Raw genomic sequence first — 20310 nt, 5'->3', positions numbered from 1 at the left:
CAAATTGAAATAAAATTACTAGCGCATGTTATTTGGTTGGTTAAGGTTTCATAATATAATGTTCCCGCCTAATGGCAGATGATAGCTAAACTTTAGGTGCATATGGTTGGTGGTAGAGCTGGGCGATAAAACAATAACGATATGTATTGCGAAATAACTTTTTCTCGATAGAAAAATTAAACTATTGCGATAGGCCTCATCTCTCTTGTCCTCTAAAAAAAAAAAAGAACAGCCAATCCAAATTAAGTAGCGCAGAGCCGAACCAATCACAGCCGCAGCGTCACGTCACGTGACTTGTTACGTACAGCACAAGTGCCAAGGCGCACATGTGTATTTGTTTTTGCAGCCGTGCAGCCCAGGTAATGAAGGAAATGAGTTTGCCGACTAGAGAAAAATCAACCGAGAGCGTGAGCGAAGGTTACCGAAGAAAAAACAGATGATGGTTCCAATTCCGGAGAGCTTGTCGAACGGAAGGGCCACAGAAGTTCCGTAGTGTGAAGGTATTTCGGCTATTTCAAGTCTGACAAAAAACAGAGTAGCGCGCACTGTAAATTGTGCCGAAAGCAAGTCTGGAAATACAATAAAGCGGTGCATGCTCAATCTCTGACTGAAAGCGCTAATTCGTCATTCGGCTTTTGTCAGACTAAAGTAACTGTTAAAACTGTTTGAAAAGCTAAGCTATACAACAAGGAGAGATTGAGAATTCCCTTTTAGTTCTCAGTTTATTTGATATTGACAAAAGTTAGTCAATTTTGTCTGTTCTTCTGTAAAATTTATTTTTAGAATTAATATTTTGTTTCTAAGTGGAATTGACAATTTAGTGGTCTGTTTTGTTTGTTCTATTTTGAAACTTAAACGCTTTAGCGGCTGCCTTTTGTGTAGTTTGCAATATTTGCCTTTATTTATCTGAAACTGAAGTCTGATGTTCCTTAAGTACATCTACCCTGTTGAACTTATTATGGGAAATGAATATTTTAATTAAAACAAGCTGCTAATTATTTCACATTTTACTTGTGAGCAACGGCACATTTAAATCTTACAAATATAGTTATTTGGCTTATATCGTGATATATATCGTTATCGCCTGAAATGAAAAAAACATATCGTGATATGAAAAAATCTTATATCGCCCAGCTCTAGTTGGTGGTTAGTTTAACTACTCATTTCATGAGTAAAATAAAAATATGGGGTTCCGTAAAATATCTTGTGATACTGTCATGTCCCCAATACTCCCAGAAAGGTGTTTTATTACAATCAAAACCTATAAAAATTAGTGCTGTCAGCATTAATCTTGTTAAAATGACGTTAAAGCCATAACCGCATTAACGCCGCTAATCTCCGTTAGCAAGTTAGCACAGATCGCCCTGTGTGTGGGGCTGCAACGCGTTAGCGCGGTTAGCTCGTTAACGCGTTAGCACCGTCCAGCCCCACGCACGGGGCAATCTGTGCTAACCTGCTAACGGAGATTTGCGGCGTTAATGCGGTTATAGCGTTAACGTCATTTTAACGAGATTAACACTGACTGCATTAATAAAAATACAAAAAAACTTTAACTATATCTATTGTCTTGATCATAATTCGCAGGTGACGAAAATGTTTAGCCCACAAAATGTGCATAAAGCCCCATTTATTCTAGACCAGCAGTCCCCAAACCCCGGTCCACTGGTCCATGAGTCATTGGGTACCGGGCCGCGAGAGACGAGGCTCAGGTGTGAAATTTATGGTTTTCAGGGTTTTTGTTAACTCGGTTTCCCTGGGTCTTTTCCCGTGTTGTAGTTGTGTGTCTTATTTTGAAAGAAATATTTACACGTTACCATAGCGACCAGAGAGCTTTAAGGGGCAGAAAGGAGGATGTTACTCTCAATGTTGTTGGCGCATTTCAGGAGGATGCTGCTAATAAAGTTACTCAATAACACAGTGAATTCGCATTTATAATCATATTTACAAAATACCACAGTTTTTGTCTTGGTTGTATCATTTTATTTTGTTGTATTTATCCGCAACACCTTAAAGGCCGGTCCGTGAAAATATTGTCTGACATTAAACCAGTCCGTCGTGCAAAAAAGGGTTGGGGACTGCTGTTCTAGACGACCTTGCAAGGGCCCCCTATGAACCCAGCAGTGTAGTAAGTGGGAATTCTATAAAGAACTTTATTATCATTGGTGCTCTGGTGGACTACAAAGATGGAATGCAAACATGTCATACTCTGAAAAACTAGCCCACTGGAGGGTGAACTAAGTGTTGTGACGGTAGGCAATAACAACTTAGCTGCTAGATAGCTTATGTAGTTATGTGTAAGAAAGCTCCTTTAGTTAGCCAAGGGATTTGCGAACATAATATTGTTACTTATATCTTTTCATTCTGCTACAGCACAAGTTGCAAATTTTAAAAAATGGTTTGAAGAAATATAACAGCCTAAAACTGACATCTGGATTAAGACTTATCAGTGATTCATGGTGTCCCTGTTCTTCTTACTGATGCCGCACATCTTATGGTCTGTGTAAGCTGTTTTTGATTTAGACCTCTGCATTAAATCTATGCTGTAGGTACGTCATAACTGCAAATCTGCTATAACTTATTGTTGACAACGTGTTGACGCAGCCCAAAATGGCTGTAATTGTACTTTCTGGTACCGTTCTTCCCTCCTACCCAGGAGAAACTCCACCATCAACCAATTTTTTGGGGCGACAAAACTGCAGAGCACACTGTGGACAAATATAAATACTAGCAACAGCATCGGCCACTTAGTTAGGCAGAATCTTAGGCTGTACATAGCACAGTTGAGTCACCTGGAGAAATGTTCACGTGCTACATGCTGGTTTGTTTGTGTGAAATAACAAATACTTCCTCCACGGTTTGAGACAGATGAAATTATTATTGATCACAACTAAGTTCAGGTTACTTGTTTGTCCTGTCTGCAACAGTATTTGTTTCTCATGTGGGCTGCTTGTAAAATTAATTACCCACCCCTCATTTATACCGTCCTTGTATTTAAAGGAACCTTGGTCGCCACCACGATCCCCGTGTAGCTCACCACCTCGCTCGCCGTTGACATATCGCAGTTACCCATACGCCAAGCAGAGAAATGGAGTTGACCCGCAAATCGGTGAGATCATTTTTACTCCTATTAAAGCTGGAAATCGGAATTTTAAAACCCCTTTTTTTCCCTTTTAAGTTGTATTTCTTCCACTATCTGTGCTGTTGTAGAGTTCTCCAGATTCTTCACGTACCATAAACTGTCTGATTTAGCATGTTTGGAGCTTGCTTGTACATTTGTAATTAAGAAATAAGTCGGACTGACAAATGAAAACGATGAGGTTTTCCTGAGTTTTTGACACCTGTTCATTCCTCGAAACTTTCAGTTTCTTTCTTCTCACGGTTCCTTTTGATCTGTAAATCTCTCATTCTCTCAGATCATATTTTCCAGGAGTGTAATCAGCAGGAAATCATTGCATGTCAGTCTCAGGTTTCTCCTCCGTCAAAGCTGTGTTTTTCTCTTCTATCCTTCAGTCTACGAAAGCAAACATTCCTCTCGGCCGATCGTTCAGCTGGAGCAGCACTCCTCGCCAAGCAAATACGGGACCAAACCCACTGTGGAGCATCCAGCTATGGCTCAGGTACTGATGTTTCTCTCTTTAAAGATTTACAAATATGTTTTATTAAGTCTGTATTATGCCACTTTGATTTTCTGTATGTGCTCAGGCTTCCTCAGTAGAAAGGCTCGAGCAGCAGGGTGTTTCAGACTATACTGAGGATGACCCCTGGAGGATCACAGAGGAACAGCTGGAGTATTACACTAATCAATTCAAGAGCCTGCAGCCTGACCTGGGGGCTCTCATCCTGGGTATGGACACCCCACCTGCACCTCAAATGCATTCGTCTAAAGATTTATTTTTTTTTAAAAACAACATCTTGCTATAAAAGTATTTCACTGTTTTTTGCACTTTGTTATTTCAAGGAGCTGTAGCAAAAAATTTCTTCACAAAATCCAAGCTCCCAATTCCAGAGCTGTCCCACATTTGGTAAGTGCTGCTGACTCATGATGGTGTTGTCTGTGTCCTTGTTCTGCTCTGGGGTCAGTTGGGTGTTTTTCAGCCAAGAGCCTCAGCATGCCCTCTGAGGCAGACAGAGGCCTCTGTTTTTAAAGTGCAGACCAGTGCTACACTTCTCCTCCTCAAAGGGAAAAGGTTTCGCCTCAGGAACATTCTTTAACTCTTTATTTATTGAAATAAGGGGGGAAGATGAGATTACATTAGTTTGAACTGGAAAAATGGTTTAATGTCCTCCTTTTTGAAATTAAAACTTCTTTTTTTTTTTTAAATATTGTTGTTCTCTTTTTTTGGCACAGTTAGATGAAAAAGCTCCTGCTTATTTTTGCCTCAGACATCAAACTATACCCCACTCTCGAAGACAGTAGTCTTCTTAATGGATCGTTAAATTGAGTAAGGCTCAGTTTAGGCAGTCTCAAAATTACAGTCTTATATGCTTGGAACTATGATTATTTGCCTTCACGTAATTCTACTCACTGCTAGATGTGAAGAATTAAGCTGTAAGCAGATAAACATTAACATGAAATGCCATATAACAGTGGTTGGTGGTCAAATTATATTATTGGCACCAAAATATTTACTCATGGTGTCGTAGTTTATGTCATTTTAATAATAATAAATGAATACAAGTATATACAGTCTACAGTATTTCTAGGTTACCTTATCTTGGCTGCTGGGATGGAACAGAGATCAGCAAACATAAATGTCAAATTAGCTTATTTATGTAACTAATCTGTGACTGAGTAAGTAAACCTTGAACATAAAGACATGAGGCTATTACTCCCTGTTTTTAAAAGTTGGACATTTGGGGATTTTTTCCTTTTTTTGCTGTGTTGCTGTTATGCTTTTGTTTGTTAACTCAGTAACATTAAGAAAGAAAAATATGATGATATAGCTAGCAGCAGGTTAGCTTAGCTTTAGCTTATAATGCTAGAAGCAGGCTATCAGAATAACTCTCAAGCTTTGCTAACTGCCTGCCAGCAGAGCTTGGCGTCAGTGTCAAACTCTTTCTGTAATGTTGAAAGAAGAGTATTTGCTTATATCTTCACAGTTTATGTTATTATACAGTATGTCATGGCTTAGCTTTCACTTGTAATACATTTTGAATAAGACAAAATCTATACAGAATGCCTGCTAACCGCTAATGCAGTATCATGTTTAAAAGGCCAAGTAAACATTGTGGCAACACTTCATTTTACTGGTGTATAATTTCAGATTAATGTCCCTGTAATTATAATAGTTTCCTGGAAAGAACTTGGTAATATGTCACAAATTTATGAAACTGGAGACTGTGTAATTTATATACTTCTACTCAACTGATTCTAACATATTACTGGTTTAAGTAGTCTTTGTGGTCCGTGCACTGCATGCCTGCTACTAAATTAATCTTTATCTGTTTTTAAATAAAGATTTAGTTTCAAAGAAAGCTATATTTTCCAAGAATTTTGAACAGATTATCAAGTGCTTTCCACAAAACTTAAATGCAAAGTGTTAACAGAAGAGTTTCATATAGCTTTAATGTGTTATTATTGTCTTACAGCTCCATTCTCAGGTTTTGCATATATTCTTTGTGTGTCATCTCTTTTCAAGGGAGCTGAGTGATGTGGATAGAGATGGGGCTCTCACGTTTTCTGAGTTTTGCACAGCGTTCCACTTGATTGTGGCCCGAAAGAATGGTTACCCTCTCCCAGAGACGCTGCCTCCCAGCCTGCGGCCGGGGTTCATGCAGCATGAAGAGGACATACTGGACCCTCCTGAAGTACGACAGACACAAGTAGCAAAAATTAATTATTTGGGTTATGAATTTATTCAGACTTAGGCTCTTTATACCGTGCTTTCTCAACAGAGTGCAGGGCCTTTAATTGTCTTCGAGGATCCTGGACGGAGGCTGAATCAGATGGTAAAACAAATCGTCAGTGGTGTTGTTTGAAATGTTTATTTGGAGTTTCATCCTGTTGCCTGTAGGGGGCACTAGCAAGCTGAACACGAGACAGAACAACTAGGGTCAACTACATTGCATACCAGGCAACAGGTTGAGCTTAGAGCATCTTTTACTTCCTGAAATGCACACTTTAAACCATTTCAGTCTGTGCAGGTCCTGATTTTCTTGGCGCCATGTTTTTTTAGGATCCGAGCACTATGCAGAGACTCCAGCCAAGCTTGACCTCAACGAAACAAGACTTGAAAGAAGAATCCAGTAAACAAGGTAATTATAAAGCAATTAGTAATTTTTTTTAAGTAACAAATGTAAAAAAGCTATGCTTATTAAAGTCACATGTAAAACAGATTCACCTCTTTGAGCTGGGTACTCTCCTAAAGGTATAACACTATAGTAACTGGGATAATGGTACTCAAAAAAGCCCATGGTGCTCTTTCAGTACTTCTTCTCTCCAAGCCATGCGCACAGAAATAAATCCACCATACAGTAAGTATGGTAATTTCCTTACACTAACAAACAAAAGGACAATACATGTCTGTTATCCCACTCATCCTCTAAGAATAAACAAAAGCAGAGAGAGAATGCTAACATATGTTATTTCTTAGTCCAAAAAAAGATCTCAGTTTATGCAATACTGAAATAAAACAAATCTATTCAGTGAACTATAATTTCTTAAGTAGTGAGTAAATGCTGCTCTGATATGCTCTTGATGCACGGGTGTTTCAGAGTGTGCCCTTGGGGGCCGAGTGTGTATGAAGACATTATTAGTCTAAGCAGAGTTAAGGCAAAATGTCTTTATTGCTTATCAGAGTTTTTAAATGTGGGGAAAAAAACACTTTTCTTTGTTGCATTGTCATTTATGATCTTTCTTTTTTACTGTGTCTACAGATGTGAAGATGCTCGCGACATCTCAAGACAAAGAAACTCTTCAGCTCGGTGCTTTTCCTGAGCGGCCAGGTGAAACTAACCCTTCCCTTAGCATGGGGGAGATTTCTCTGTTCCTGTGTAAAAGTACATCATGTGCTGTAAGTTTCAGATGAGCTCGGGTTGCTGGGGTTTACCTCACTGCTCTCAGTACTTTCTCTGAGTTGGGGATCTTTCCTCTTTTGTCTGCTTCAGTGAAAATGCTTGTTTGTTGTGATTTGGTTGCGTTTTCTAAGTGCACGACACTCTCCTGGCTAGATGTAAGATATCTTTTTGGTGCAAGATAAAAATAAAAAGTAACCCTGGTGGTTATTATCTGCCTACAGATGATTGATTGAAAATGAGCACACTTATTAGTATTCGTCTTTCTTACAGAACCGCCTCAAGATCTGGACCCACAGATGAAGACAAAAACAAGACCAAGGTGACAATGAACCCACTCCAGCTAAAATGATTAAACTTGAGCTGCTCATTAACCATTATTGCATTTTCTCATCCGTGTGACCTCCAGGTCCTACTCCAGCACTTCAATCGAAGACGCTATGAAGAAGGCCGAGGAGCCACCCACCCCTCCCCCTCGACCCCAGAAGACCCACTCCAGGGCCTCATCGCTGGACCTCAATAAGCTCTTCCAGCAGGGCGCTCCAGGTATGATCTGCTTATCCACACTATCACCCAGCTCCTCCCATCATATTATCTCTGCAATACGGAAGGTGAGAAGCACAAACAGCTGGGAGCAGCAGTGTGTTTAGCAACTGAGTTATTATGCGTTGTTTATTGCAGTTCCCGTTTTACGGGGAACAAAAGCAGAAATGGTGATGCGTGGTTTTCAGTGTTCAGTCTGAAAGGTGAGAGACTCACAAGAGAGCCATTCAGTTTGCGGTTATGAATGTGTATATTTGAGTTTAAGGAGGGAAATCTGTATCCTGGGAGCAAAGCAGGGGTATGACATCATTGCAATGTAAGCTTTTCATTTGGGATTCCAGGAGTAAAAAGTGGATGGTTGCTGCCTCCTCCAGCCCTCCCTCCTAGACCGACAGCTTCGCAGGTAATTCCTGTTTGATTATGATTTTGACAGTATTACTGCATGCTAGTGAGCAAAGCAATACAACAACATAAATTTTTCTCAGATTAAAAGTGACAGAAATCTTCTTTCCTGTCAGGTTACTCATTTTATCGGCACGTCGGAGAAATCCGTCCAGAGTAAAGTGCAGCAGCCAAACTTTGCTGACTTCAGTCACTTCAGAGAAGAGGTAAGCATTAAACCTGAACCTCTACCTTTGTTTCAGTGGGAATTTGCAAATGTAGCAAACAGCAACACAAATTGCAGTTACAAAAAGAAATGTCACCATTTTCCACTTCACAACTTTATATATATAAAGTTGTGAAGTGTCATCAAAGACGTGCTTGGGAAAAGTATGAGTTTCTATTACAAGACACAAAGTAATGAAAAGGTTGACAGAAGTGTACATGAAAGTGTGTGAAAATTAGATGGATTTTTAAGGCCTAAATTGTGTATTTGTTAAAAATCCTTCCTGAGAAGGCGGTACTACTCAAAGAGTTTCCAGTTTCTTAAAGCAAGTTACATTCAGACTGAATTGAATGCAATACACGAGTCGCTCCTTTCAGGAAGTTTTTAATGATAGTTGGCTTTAAGGGCCCGTGAAAATGCTGAAAGGTTTGTAATAAATTAAACCGATGGTTCTGCTCATCATTTTTTTATTTTGAAATACTCCTGCATCCTCTCAGGAAGAGCACTTCCTTTTTCTCTTTGTCATTTTTGTACTTCTGCATATTCTGACAACTTAGACATTTCCTCTTCCTTCAGTAGGAAGCCTAATCTAAAAATCATGGGTAAGCACCATATTAGGAAGTATCCTCACTTCAGAATCCTGCGTATCCTTCAGAACATGTGCTGCTTGTAAAACTGAGCTGATTTTGTGGTTGCTTTCTAATGAATCGCTTTATAAACTTCACTACTGCCGTATGATAAATAACACAAACGCTAATTACTGTGGTGCATTTGGTACTTTTATCAATGTGTGTGTTTGTTTAAATGAGCTGCACACCCCACAGCCATAATCAACGCTGTGTGCACATGGAAAAGTACTGTATTTTACTGCACTACATTTCCTGGAACTGCAGGTGAAAAAAAATCCCCATTCCTTTCTCAAAGGTTATTGTATTTGCACAGCTTTGTACAGTATTTGTTTTTCTTGTGGGAGTGAAGCAATTTTGGCAGCTTTTTCTGTCTTTACGGCGTCCAAACCTCTGGCTTTAATTTCACAAATCACATGTAGTTTTTGGGTCAAAATGCAGAGCAGCTCCTGCTTCAGTACTGCCCCTCGCATCAGGTGTTGTGTGTTCTAAATCATACTCTTCATTAGACAAGATGTGCTTGAAGTGTCAGTTTTTGTGACATGCTAAAAATGTGAAACTGAAGGGTCACAATGTGCATAGATTAGATTTGTTATTGGTCTGTTTTCAGCCCAGCATCTGCCCACATTTTGGTGTGGATGTGGGGGGTTTTCTAGTTTTTGAATGCTGTAAATCAGCGGTCCCCAACCCCCGGGCCACGGACCGGTAGCGGTCCATGAGTCGCTTGGTACAGGGCTGTGAGAGTTGAAATTTATGGTTTTATTGGTTTTTATCGTTATTTTTTAAATTGTTTTTATCGTTAACTCTGTTTCCCTGGGTCTTTACCCGTGTGTTATAAATAAATCTTCTTCTTTTTTTGTACCGGTACTGGTTTTATTTTGATGTATTTATCCGCAACACCTTAAAGGCTTGTCTGTGAACATTGTCATACATAAACTGGTCCGTGGCGCAAAAAAAGTTGGGGACCACTGCTGTAAATGACTCAGTTCTAACTTCTGTCTTTGTAATCACTTGTCTTTAAGGTCCCCTTTCATTACTCTCACTCTGACCTGGATCCATTACTCCTTCTTCTCCTCCCCATCACGTTAGAGCATGGCCATCTCTGTCTCCCCACATGGTGTTTTACTTAATTAAAACCAGCTGCAGTAGATCATCCCAAAGGTAGCTATAATATGTACATTTCTCACTTAGTAAGGCAAATAGAAATCCACACCAGCCAAAGCTCCTCAGAGAGGCATTGTAAATCAGTGAACTATAAGCGTCCTTAAAAATAACTTCCTTTTACATAAAACATGTCAGTCTTGAGTTAAGTGTGAATATTTTGACACCTGCTTTTGTGGGGAACTCATGGGAGCAGTTTAATTTAAAGTTAAAGTGCATGGCTATGTCTGAAATCACTCATTACTTACTGTATTACAGGCTATATTCTGTAATGAGTATTACAGTGAGTATGTGCTGAAAAAAAGTAGCCCTAAATGTGGTGAAAAACGGGTGGTCACCGCACTAAAGAGAAAACGAGAGGGAGGAATGAGGCCTGTATATGTAGTGTATATGGCCTGTCTCTCGAAATAACCACAGCAGCATATGTATGAAGTACTGATATTGTTATTTAGTTATTTTCTGAAAGCCTATGAGAAGCGACCCTAATGGTAAACTTGATCTGTGAGGTCAGTAAAAGCTTTGATGTCACGTTTTATGTCTCACTTGTTAGATTTAAGTTAAACAAGAGACAAAATCAGGGATAATTTTTAGGGTGGGCCTGCTTTGTGACTGAGCCACAGACTTTGCGAGTGAGAGATTTGTAGTTAACAAACCAGTGGGTGGCGTCACTGTAACCATGTCCATCTTTTACGTACAGTCTATGTTATTGCCACATTAGAACATATTAACATATCTGTCATTTCAGTTATTATCCATGCTTACCAAGGTCCACTGGTCTCTTCCAGGAGTGGAGAGAGTCCAGCTGATCCATTGCATGCACAGTGTTGGGGAGTAACGGAATACATGTACCGGCGTTACGTATTTAAAATACAAAATATGAGTAACTGTATTCCGTTACAGTTACCGTTTAAAAAGGTGGTACAGGGCGGTCTTTTCCTGTTTCATATGTTAGGCTGTCCCCTCTCTATTTCTGGTAATTCCACACTGGTGGAAACCCAAACAAAACACGCATTAAGAGGCTCTAATGCCTGTGTCAAGCTTGCGGCCCATGTCACCTCTACTTGCGACCCGCATAATGACGTGAAGACCTATTTTTAAAAATTATTGTTCAAAAAATTATTTAATATGAAGGCAATAGGCAGAGTGTTACAGGCATAGCCCTGAAGAATGTAGCCTCATGGGCAGTGTAGCCCAGTTGTAAGACTCGTCTGTACACTATGTTCGTGTTTTCCTCCGAAACAATAAGTTCCGTTGGAGCAGCCTTTCAACCCCTCTCTCTGTCTCTCGCTAGAAACATTGACCCAGACAACAAAGTAGAGCTAGTTTTCGGTTACGAGCCCGACACAGAAGCCAACGTATTAGCCAGAGGTCCCTGGCGGACCTGTTTTATATACGCGCGGAATAGTTTTCTATAGGAGATCGCTGCAAAAAGTGCAGGCTTACCTAATGTCCACCCTACTGTTACTCATTTTATATTAAGATTTAAAAACCTAGTTGGTATTGGTATGGCGAGTAACCTTCAGTAATAGTAATAAATCACACAGCAATGGTTCATTTATGTAGTTGTAAAAGGTTTGACAATATATAAAGTAATCCAAAGTATTCAGATTACGTTACTCTTATTGAGTAACATAACGGAATACGTTACAAAATACATTTTGGGGCATGTATTCTGTAATCTGGAGTGGAATACATGCTTCCCAACACTGTGCATGCATTAATACGTTCAGACAGAAAGTTGGACAGGTTAAAGTTGTCTGTTTTTGATTCATTTGTTGTGTCCAGTTTGTGTTTTGTTTCCTCTGGTTTGAATAAGCTTCCTTTGTCTTATTGCTCTTAAATATTCCAGTTGAATGAGGAAAGTTTTAAAAATGCACGCTCTAGAAACTGACACTGATGGCACTTCTTTAATACCAGCCTTTGCAGCTGATGTGACCACACACTCTGCTTATGGTTCTCCTGTGGTTTTTTTGCCGCTGTAGCAACTACTACAGCGTCTGTATGTTTCCATGCTGTGGCTGTGTTTCGCGTCCAATGGAGCAGTGAATCTCTGGGCCATTTATTTGAAAGTCAGTTGGTGTTTCTGAGCAAAATGCATTTTTAGGTTTCTTGGGTACAATTTACAACAGGAGCCTGCTTAAAGCATCACGAAAGCCCGCTGCCGCCACAGTGAAGACTGCAGTCCGGACAAATTAGCGGATCAAATTCACTAAATCCAACATTAACAGATGGGAAAGGTTGTAAGAAATGCCTTCAACTTTCACAAAACTAGGGCCTGTCCTCACACTTTTGCCCTAAAAAGCATGTGGTGACACATTAAACATCTTAAAACAAAGGAATAAGGCAGCAAGGCGGTGCAATAAAAGCAAAGTAATCCATCATGGCTGCCCCTGAGCAGGCCATGTCTGGAGAGCCCTACATCGCAATCCCTGCAGGGAAGGTGCTGATTTATACACGGTCAGGGCCAACACATTTCTTTCTGCCTCTTTATAGCTCCTCTCTCAATTTAATTCACCTCATCATGGCATCAACACTCTTTTCTCCGTGGAGGAATAGATCTTTTATCATCTATCTTACATGGCAAACGTCCAAGCCAAGTTTTTCGGTTTATTGCCTTTAGGAGGAGAGCAGTGTGAAACCTGAAGATCAGGGGCCACACTCCCGATTTGGGCTCAGCACTGAGGACTTGACGAATCCTTCAAAACAGGTCAGGACTGCTCACATAAGCCACTCCTCTTGTGTAACAGTCAGTGTCTTTCTTACAATAATTCTATCTTTTCATCTGTTATGGTTTCAGGACATGACTGCCGCCTCTCACAATCAACCTCCACAGAAGCCAGTTCGCAGGAAATATCTCCCAGAGAGCCAAAACCTGGAGACTGTACCTCCGCCAGCGGTGCCATTTCCTCCTCCTGCTAAACCTCCTCAAAAGTTAGTCAAACATTTAACTTGTGACACTGATCACTTTGGCTAAAAATAGCTAAAACTTTTAGCAGTGGTTAAAATGTAGCCAGGAACACTAACCTATGATAAATTTGGTGTAGTTATTGCTTTATATAAGAGAATAACTACATAAATTGCTGGTTGCAGTGATAAACCGACAGAAAACTGTCAAGGTTTTTTTTAATGTGTTAGCCTACAGACTGTATGTCAAAGATAGACTGTCACTCATTAATTTTGGATTCTGTATTTTGAAGCCTCAACTTAAGCATTTTTTTGGAGCCAGCAGTGACCATTGATGCTTCTAGGTCTTAAAATGTGAAGCCAACATGGAAGTGCCGTAAACCAGCATTGCATTTAATGACCAACAGGTTTTAACGTTTATTTATTAAACCATTAAAAAAAAACCTTCAGAAGACACTCGCATAACAAACACATAGTGGACAGATCCAGCTCACTGGCTCAAATTAGATCAAGTGGGGCCTAGCAAAGGACTGAAAGGTGTCAAAGCAGCTATGCTAATAACTTTAAGTCCTACGAGAAGCAAAACAGGTAAATTATAAAAACAACCGAACCAAAAAAGCCTTTTTCTGTCAGACTGTAAACATGTTCTTTTCAGAGCATTGTAACACAACTTTAAGGTGACTGACTTTTGGAGCCAGTCTGAAATTGGTAAAACTGCAGTTTTTGTTTTAAGCTTTAAAGGTCACTGCATGCAAAGTTCTTGTAAACTTTATGAGTAAAATATACCAATGTTTACAGCTTGTTGCGCTACCTCAAGTGCCCAGGAAAATGAGTTAATGCAGGTCAAAGAGCTTCTTAAAAGTACCTACATGCTCTTAAGTGATCGTAAAACCCATGAAACCCACCCAAAGAGGGGAATTCACCAGACATTAAGGCACACCCTAACTCACTATAATGACTCTAGCATGTGTGCTTCTGTCTCCTTATTGACCGGACTGCTCATTGAAACTGTCAGTGTGATACACGGTGATCATCAATAACAGCAGAGGCCTCCTAGTTGCAGTGACCCCTGCAACTGGTCTTATTCTTCTGACGTGCAAAGTCCAAACCTCTGATAAGCTAAAGAACTGGAGATTGTTATAGCCATGCCATGCTGTTTTATTCACCTTAAAATTTTATTTAATAGCAAATAAAAACTGTATGAAATTCTTTCAGACTGCTGCCCAGACAGAAGAAGGAGATCCAGCAGGCTATCCGTAAGAACAGGGAAACCAATGCTGTGCTGACACGCCTTAATAGCGAACTCCAGCAGCAACTTAAGGTTAGTCCATATGGTATTTTTTGGGCTCATGACACTTTGTATATACCACTTGGGTTTTGCTGTAGCAGTGTGTGCCCATTTGCAACTTTCTCACATTCCCTGCCCTCCACCTCCTTCAGGACTCTGGGAAATGGGAAAACCAGCCCTGCAGTGCTTAGAAAACACATATAAAGGGTGCTCGCTTGAGACACAAAACTACAGTGTACTTTTAACTCTGACAGTTCAATTAAACAACAGAAGTACTAAACATTGCATTTCAGCTGCAGCCACAAGAGCGTGGTAGTGTTCAAGTTAACTCGGTTTCAAAATCCCCTCAAACGTGTGTCAGAAGTTGAGTTCTGCTCTTTTGCTGCTGACAGCAAAACGCTCCCGCCGGTCCAACTCTGTGAAAAGCCCCAAGCTCAACTGTCTGCCCTCCTTTGCCCATCAGTCATAGCTGAACTAATGGCAAAGACTTGGCTGTTTGCATTGGTGATCTGCCCGTGGCACACACACTCACTCACATTTGGAGCACATGCTGCATGCCTGTCATTCTCCTCATAAATGATCCAGGAGCGGAACCTTCACGCTACCATGCAGGGCTTTTATAGCTTTAATACAACAGAGGAAAAGGAATAAAAAGGAGAAGAATGCTACCAACAAAGGACCTACTTTGTAACATCTTAAAATATCATGCAAAGAGGCTATTTTGTTCTCAGATTTCAAGGATTTATGTTTCCTTTCCCTTCGTGAAAGGTCATCTGGAATGATATTTATTCGTTCTAATTCTCCCACGTCCTCAAAGTATCTGTGGAATTCTGCAGAGAAAGGCATATGTGTCTTTATATAGACTCCAGCCTTGTTGAAATACCAAACAGCCACTGGCATTCACAACTGTCTTCTTCAAAATATAGCCTGGGCCGGTCAGGCATCCAACTACAACAGGGTGTGTGTGTGTGTGTGGGGGGGGGGGACAGAAGGAAGGCTGGATGGAAAGGAAGACTTGACTTTTTACAAAGGCAGTTCAAGAAAGTTTTAACAAAAAATATCCACAAATGAAGGGTGGATTAATATGTTGTCAGAATCACTGGATAAACAAGTTTCTGACAGGGAAAAGTCACATGAACGCCTGCTTGAAAAGTCAGAAAATCTGGTTAGGAGTGTTGCTGAGAAACATGGCTGATGAAAATAAATATTTGCCTGATCATAGGAAATTTTTAATTGAGAATCTTCCTACATTTACTTTGTAATATTAGGTGGTAACCATTAGATAGACCAGTATCAGTTGATAGAAATGATTTAAGTCCTTTATGTATAAAAATGACTGAAAACCATGACCAATAGGCATATATATGGACATAAAATATATTTCACAGGATTTTGTGCAGTCCTGTGAAATACTGAGTACATCTTTCCATGAGGGTAAGTAGCAGCCAGGTGCTGCTAATCAAATACTCTTGATTAAATAATCATCACTAATCAAGTGTGAACAGCTCTGTAAACGCAGACATTTTAACAATTTGATGGTCTGGAGAATTTGGGCGTGTTACCACAATGCCGCAGTCAACATCTGAGTAAATTCACCACAAGCTCAGACTAAGCAATTCTCAGAGAAACTGCAAAACATGGCAGCACAGCTTAGGTTTGCAAAGGTGCATCTGAACAAACCACAAAACTTCATGAACAACGTCCTTTGGACCGACAGAATGGACATGTCTGACCATAACGCACAGCACTACGTTTAGAGAAAAGCAAACACAGCACATCAGCATAAACACCTCACACCACCTGTCGAGCATGGTGGGGGATGCGTGATGATTTGGGGTTGTTTTGCAGCCGCAGGACCTGAGCACTCTGCCGTCGTTGAGACAACCGTGAATTTCTCTGTATATCAAAATATTCTAGAGATAAATGGCTGTGTCCCCACAGCTAAAGTTTGGCTAAAACTGGATCATGTAAAAGGGCGTTGAGCCCATGCACTGCAGCAAAACTGCAACCGAATGGCTGAAAAAGAAAAGAATCATGTGGTTGCAGTGGCCCAGACCTCAACCTGCCTGCAACGGCGTGCATAAACAAGTGCCTGCAAACCTGAATGAAATGAAGCAAAGCTGTAAAGATGAGTTTGCCAAAATTCCTCCACAGTGATGTAAGGCACTGATAAAGTCATACAGAAAGTGATTACGTCAAGTTATTGCTGATAAAGGTGTTTTTACAAGCTGCTGAATCATGGCATGTATTTAGTTTTTCACAGAAATGCAGAGTCGTGTGAAAACGTTCTTTTTCAAGACTGTAATTTATACTATAGTGGGACATATACATAAAAGACACGAGTCATTTTAGTTTTTAAGTGACATAAAACAAAACGATAATAGGCACGTGAGCATAATAAAGTTAGAGGAACAACTTCTTAACTCAGGAAATTTGTCCAACTGAGCAGCACTTGCATGCAACACAAAATCCAGTCGGGGTTTTGATTTATCCCAGAGAAGGAAGTGCATAAATATTCCAAAATATCTGTTAATTCCGATGAAGTTTTCATCTGATACGTTAAGAATGTTGATGTTCAGTGAAGATACGTTGGCAGGTGCAGGCCTAATCAAGTTTAGCCTGGATAGATATGATCCACCAGCAATGCTATTAGTCTGAATTTCCAGTTTAACTGTAGGTCTCATGGAAAATCTTTTCCATTTGAGCACCAACCTCAAGCCAAAATGTTAGCTTTTCATGCACTATCCATTACCACCACAGTCTAATAAGTGCAATGCATTCAACTCAATATATCAGTGACCTTATGACCTTTACTCTAGTGCAGAGTGGGGAGAGACACCAAAAAATAAGTGTCTAATATTAATTCTGTTTATTTTCCACGTTCACATCAGAACTGACCTTGTGACCTTTCTTCTGTTGCCACCTTCAGGGTAAATCTTAAGCTTTCAGGCCTACAGCTGGTACAGCACTGAGAGTGGGGGAATCCTATTGTGCTCAGTTCACATTTTTGGGGGTGTAATGAACATTAGGGGCCACTTCAGGGGATTAATCTTTTTACATTGTTGAGTCTTGAGTCCACTGCTATACTCACATGGCAGTGTACGCTCTCCCTGGGGGGCACTTATTGTGTTCACTCCCCTTTCTCCTGCTGTGCAGAGCTTTGTGCTCTCTTTTAGGGAGCGACAAGGTCAGGGCCTAAATTCCAGATATTAATGCTGTACATATTCCACATTCACTCAGTCTTGAGGTGGCAAACTGTAAACTTTCCTTAGCTACACTCTTAGTCTTAACATTAGTGAGGGAGTTTCCCTCGTTCTGTCCAACACCTTCATATTGGGGATGTAATGAATATTAGAGGCCACTTGAGGGGATTAATCATGTTACACACACACCATAGCAAACAGGCAGTCAACTTAACTCTCCTGCTATACTCTTATTGCAGTATACCCTCTCCCTGGGGGCAAGTTATTATCGTCTCTCCCCCTCCATGCTGTGCAGAGCTTTGTGCTTTAATGTTGGGAGTGACAAGGTCAGATTCCAAATATTAATGCTGTACATACTCTCCGCTCACATAATCAGTTCCATATTTTGTGCAGGGGTTCACAAGGTCTGGGAGAAGGCATGTGATTGGGCGCCATGCAGGAAAAACGCATACATCAAAGAAAATAATTCCAAAATCAGTGATTTATTTTAAACACTAAGCTGCCCAAAGTTTTCACGGGAGTAGCACACCGGAGAATCTGCACAGAGGTCTGACACAAGCTGTTAGCGGGCGCAGTTTGACACAATAATCCAGTAATAAAAGCAGGCTGCCGCGACAGCCTTTGTTTTCCACCGTGCCCGTGATGGACGGAAAAGTCAGTAATTGGTCTGTCTGCAGTGTTTTGTGTTTCAAAGTGTAACTTTTAATTGTTCTTTGAAATCTTTGGGTTCAAAGAATGGTCGTTTATGTTATTGTACGTTTCTGTTTCGGGGATATTAACACAAAATGTTTGCTGTAATACTGCTCTGATGTTTCTTAATGTGAACTAGGGCTCACAAAGATCCTGTATTTCCCATTCATGCCCTCAGTTTTTTTTTTCTTCTATTTAATAAAGGCATGCAAAATTTTACCTCATACCATGAATAATTTCTAATTCACAGGCCCTGAAAATATGATGTGCACATGAATTTTGCACCATGATATTTTTCTTCATATCCACATGAAGCTTTCAGGGCTGAAAAACACATTTATCACAGTTTAAAACTGCAATCAACTGCATCGAAAGCCAGAAGCTACCATTCTACCATTTGCCTGCAGGGAACACATTAATAATCCTGATTTTAGTTAATGTTCCCTGCTTCGTTCTACGATTTGTAAAAGTCATCTTATATCTCAAATCTTTGCGAGCTGTTCATGTTTTTTTCCAGCACTTTCATATTTTGTAGTAATTAACATTGTGACCTTTTGGGGCCGTTGGCCAGATTTCAACCTTGTTCTTGGCCGTCGTCACCACAGAAAACAAAGCAAATAATGTCATTACCGCCTGAGGTGCATCTCTTGTTCAGACTGCAGCGATCAGAGGTCATGTTTTCTTTTGCTTGGCTGCAGGTGGTTCATAAGGAGAGGGTCACCTTGGAGTCCCAGCTGGAGCTCCTGCGGCCTCTGGCTTCGACATGACTGAGCCTGAAGTCTGATCGGAGTCACCTTCCCGTTCTGTCACAGGGGCGTGCATCAGTTTCTCTATTAAACACAAATTTTTGAGCCAAGACACAAGTGGTTGTCTGTTTTTTTTTTTTTTTATGAACACTGAATAAAAGTAAAAGGGCTGACGATGGAAGCAAAGTGCATTTTTGACTCAACGGACAGGGATGTTACTCTTCTTGAATTATCAGCTCCAGCTCGAGTCCATGTGTTTGTTTGCATTATGGTTAAAGATGCTCTGCAGGACTAAACCATGTGTTTTTAATCACTGTATAATATGCACATGTACAATGTTTTCTTTATGACTTTCTAACTTATTTGTGTTGTGATTCACTGTTAGGTTCTCTCATAAATCTTTTATGGTTTACAGGACGTGTTTGCACATCTTTCCATGATTATGAAAAATCAATTTTCTGTCCGGCCCATCCTCTCAGATTTCATGTTTTTCTACGTACCACATTTCATGTATATCCACATACACGCACACAATAAAACAAGCGATGGTGCTACAGATTGCGTTCTCATTCTTACGCTGTTTGCACTGGAAGGAAAAATAAAAGTGCACATTTCAAAGGATGGCAAAAAAATAAAACATTAGATGTGGAATGAATTTGATTAAACAAAACCTTTTAAGCGTGTGTTCTGAAGGACTGTATCCATGGCACATGTGACGAATGTCGACACTGGATTTGTATGTAATATGAGCATTTTCATGTGAAGTTGCTACATGTTTGATGTAAATGTTGCCTGACATCTTTATGTTTGTTATCATGCAGAGTTGGCCTTGATGATTATCTGTTTAAAAAAAAGATTTCACAATCTCAACAGTTATTCTTCATAATAATTGTGATTTCGTAAATTCCCTTTTCCTTAGTAAAAATCTACATCTGCTATTGGCAAGATTGTTTTTTTCTAAACAGCCAATCAGCTGGTATAATGATTTTTCTAATATTGAAGGCTAAAAAAAGCAAAACCCAAATCAGTATAAGCGGCTAAAAAATAAAATAATAAGCACAATAATCATCTAATAGTCATGATAGATTTGGAGACTGGCTGAAAAAGCAGGCATGGTCATGTGTTTATTGCTTTTTTTCACACTACTGTTGGGTCATGATGGTGATAATGAGATGGCTGAAATGTGAGATGGCATGCCTGAAACTGCATGATTGTGTTAAACTTATGTGAGAATGTAAATGAATCTGAAATTGTGCACAACTGAGCTCTGGTCTTAAGACTACAATGGAACTAATCAATAAAGTCTATTTTTGTTGCTTGAAATGATTTTATTACCACTGGTTTGCTGTATAAAGATGCCTCAACAGCTCCACTAAATATGGATGTATAAACAGATGTCTGAGAAGCAGTTATCACATCTTGGGTATGAGGGCAGGAGAGATCAAACGGGCAGCTGTCCTAACTTTCTGGCAGTCACAAAGCAGCAGAGCTTTTCTGTCACACAGACACAACAACCGAGGGTCACCCA

At 40.0% G+C, this 20310-nt stretch overlaps 1 protein-coding gene across 1 annotated transcript in view; it reads left to right on the top strand.

The window, feature by feature from the left end:
* The window catches only part of reps2 (RALBP1 associated Eps domain containing 2), a 28086-nt gene extending 7978 nt beyond the window's left edge, over nucleotides 1-20108 (top strand). Inside the window, exons 5-20 of the mRNA XM_039607538.1 lie at nucleotides 2998-3106; nucleotides 3511-3617; nucleotides 3703-3844; nucleotides 3959-4022; nucleotides 5640-5808; nucleotides 5896-5949; nucleotides 6177-6255; nucleotides 6877-6945; nucleotides 7288-7336; nucleotides 7424-7560; nucleotides 7899-7960; nucleotides 8076-8165; nucleotides 12572-12658; nucleotides 12749-12882; nucleotides 14071-14176; nucleotides 18735-20108. Coding sequence (XP_039463472.1) covers nucleotides 2998-3106; nucleotides 3511-3617; nucleotides 3703-3844; nucleotides 3959-4022; nucleotides 5640-5808; nucleotides 5896-5949; nucleotides 6177-6255; nucleotides 6877-6945; nucleotides 7288-7336; nucleotides 7424-7560; nucleotides 7899-7960; nucleotides 8076-8165; nucleotides 12572-12658; nucleotides 12749-12882; nucleotides 14071-14176; nucleotides 18735-18803 — 1527 coding nt within the window. The 3' untranslated portion in view covers nucleotides 18804-20108. The remainder of the gene's footprint in view (nucleotides 1-2997; nucleotides 3107-3510; nucleotides 3618-3702; nucleotides 3845-3958; nucleotides 4023-5639; nucleotides 5809-5895; nucleotides 5950-6176; nucleotides 6256-6876; nucleotides 6946-7287; nucleotides 7337-7423; nucleotides 7561-7898; nucleotides 7961-8075; nucleotides 8166-12571; nucleotides 12659-12748; nucleotides 12883-14070; nucleotides 14177-18734) is intronic.
* The last annotated feature ends 202 nt before the right edge of the window (nucleotides 20109-20310 follow it).

This window comes from Oreochromis aureus, linkage group 23 (assembly GCF_013358895.1).
Source record: "Oreochromis aureus strain Israel breed Guangdong linkage group 23, ZZ_aureus, whole genome shotgun sequence".
NCBI lineage: Eukaryota > Metazoa > Chordata > Actinopteri > Cichliformes > Cichlidae > Oreochromis > Oreochromis aureus.
Note: the sequence above shows the minus strand (reverse complement) of the source record. Positions and strands in the feature narration are given on the sequence as shown.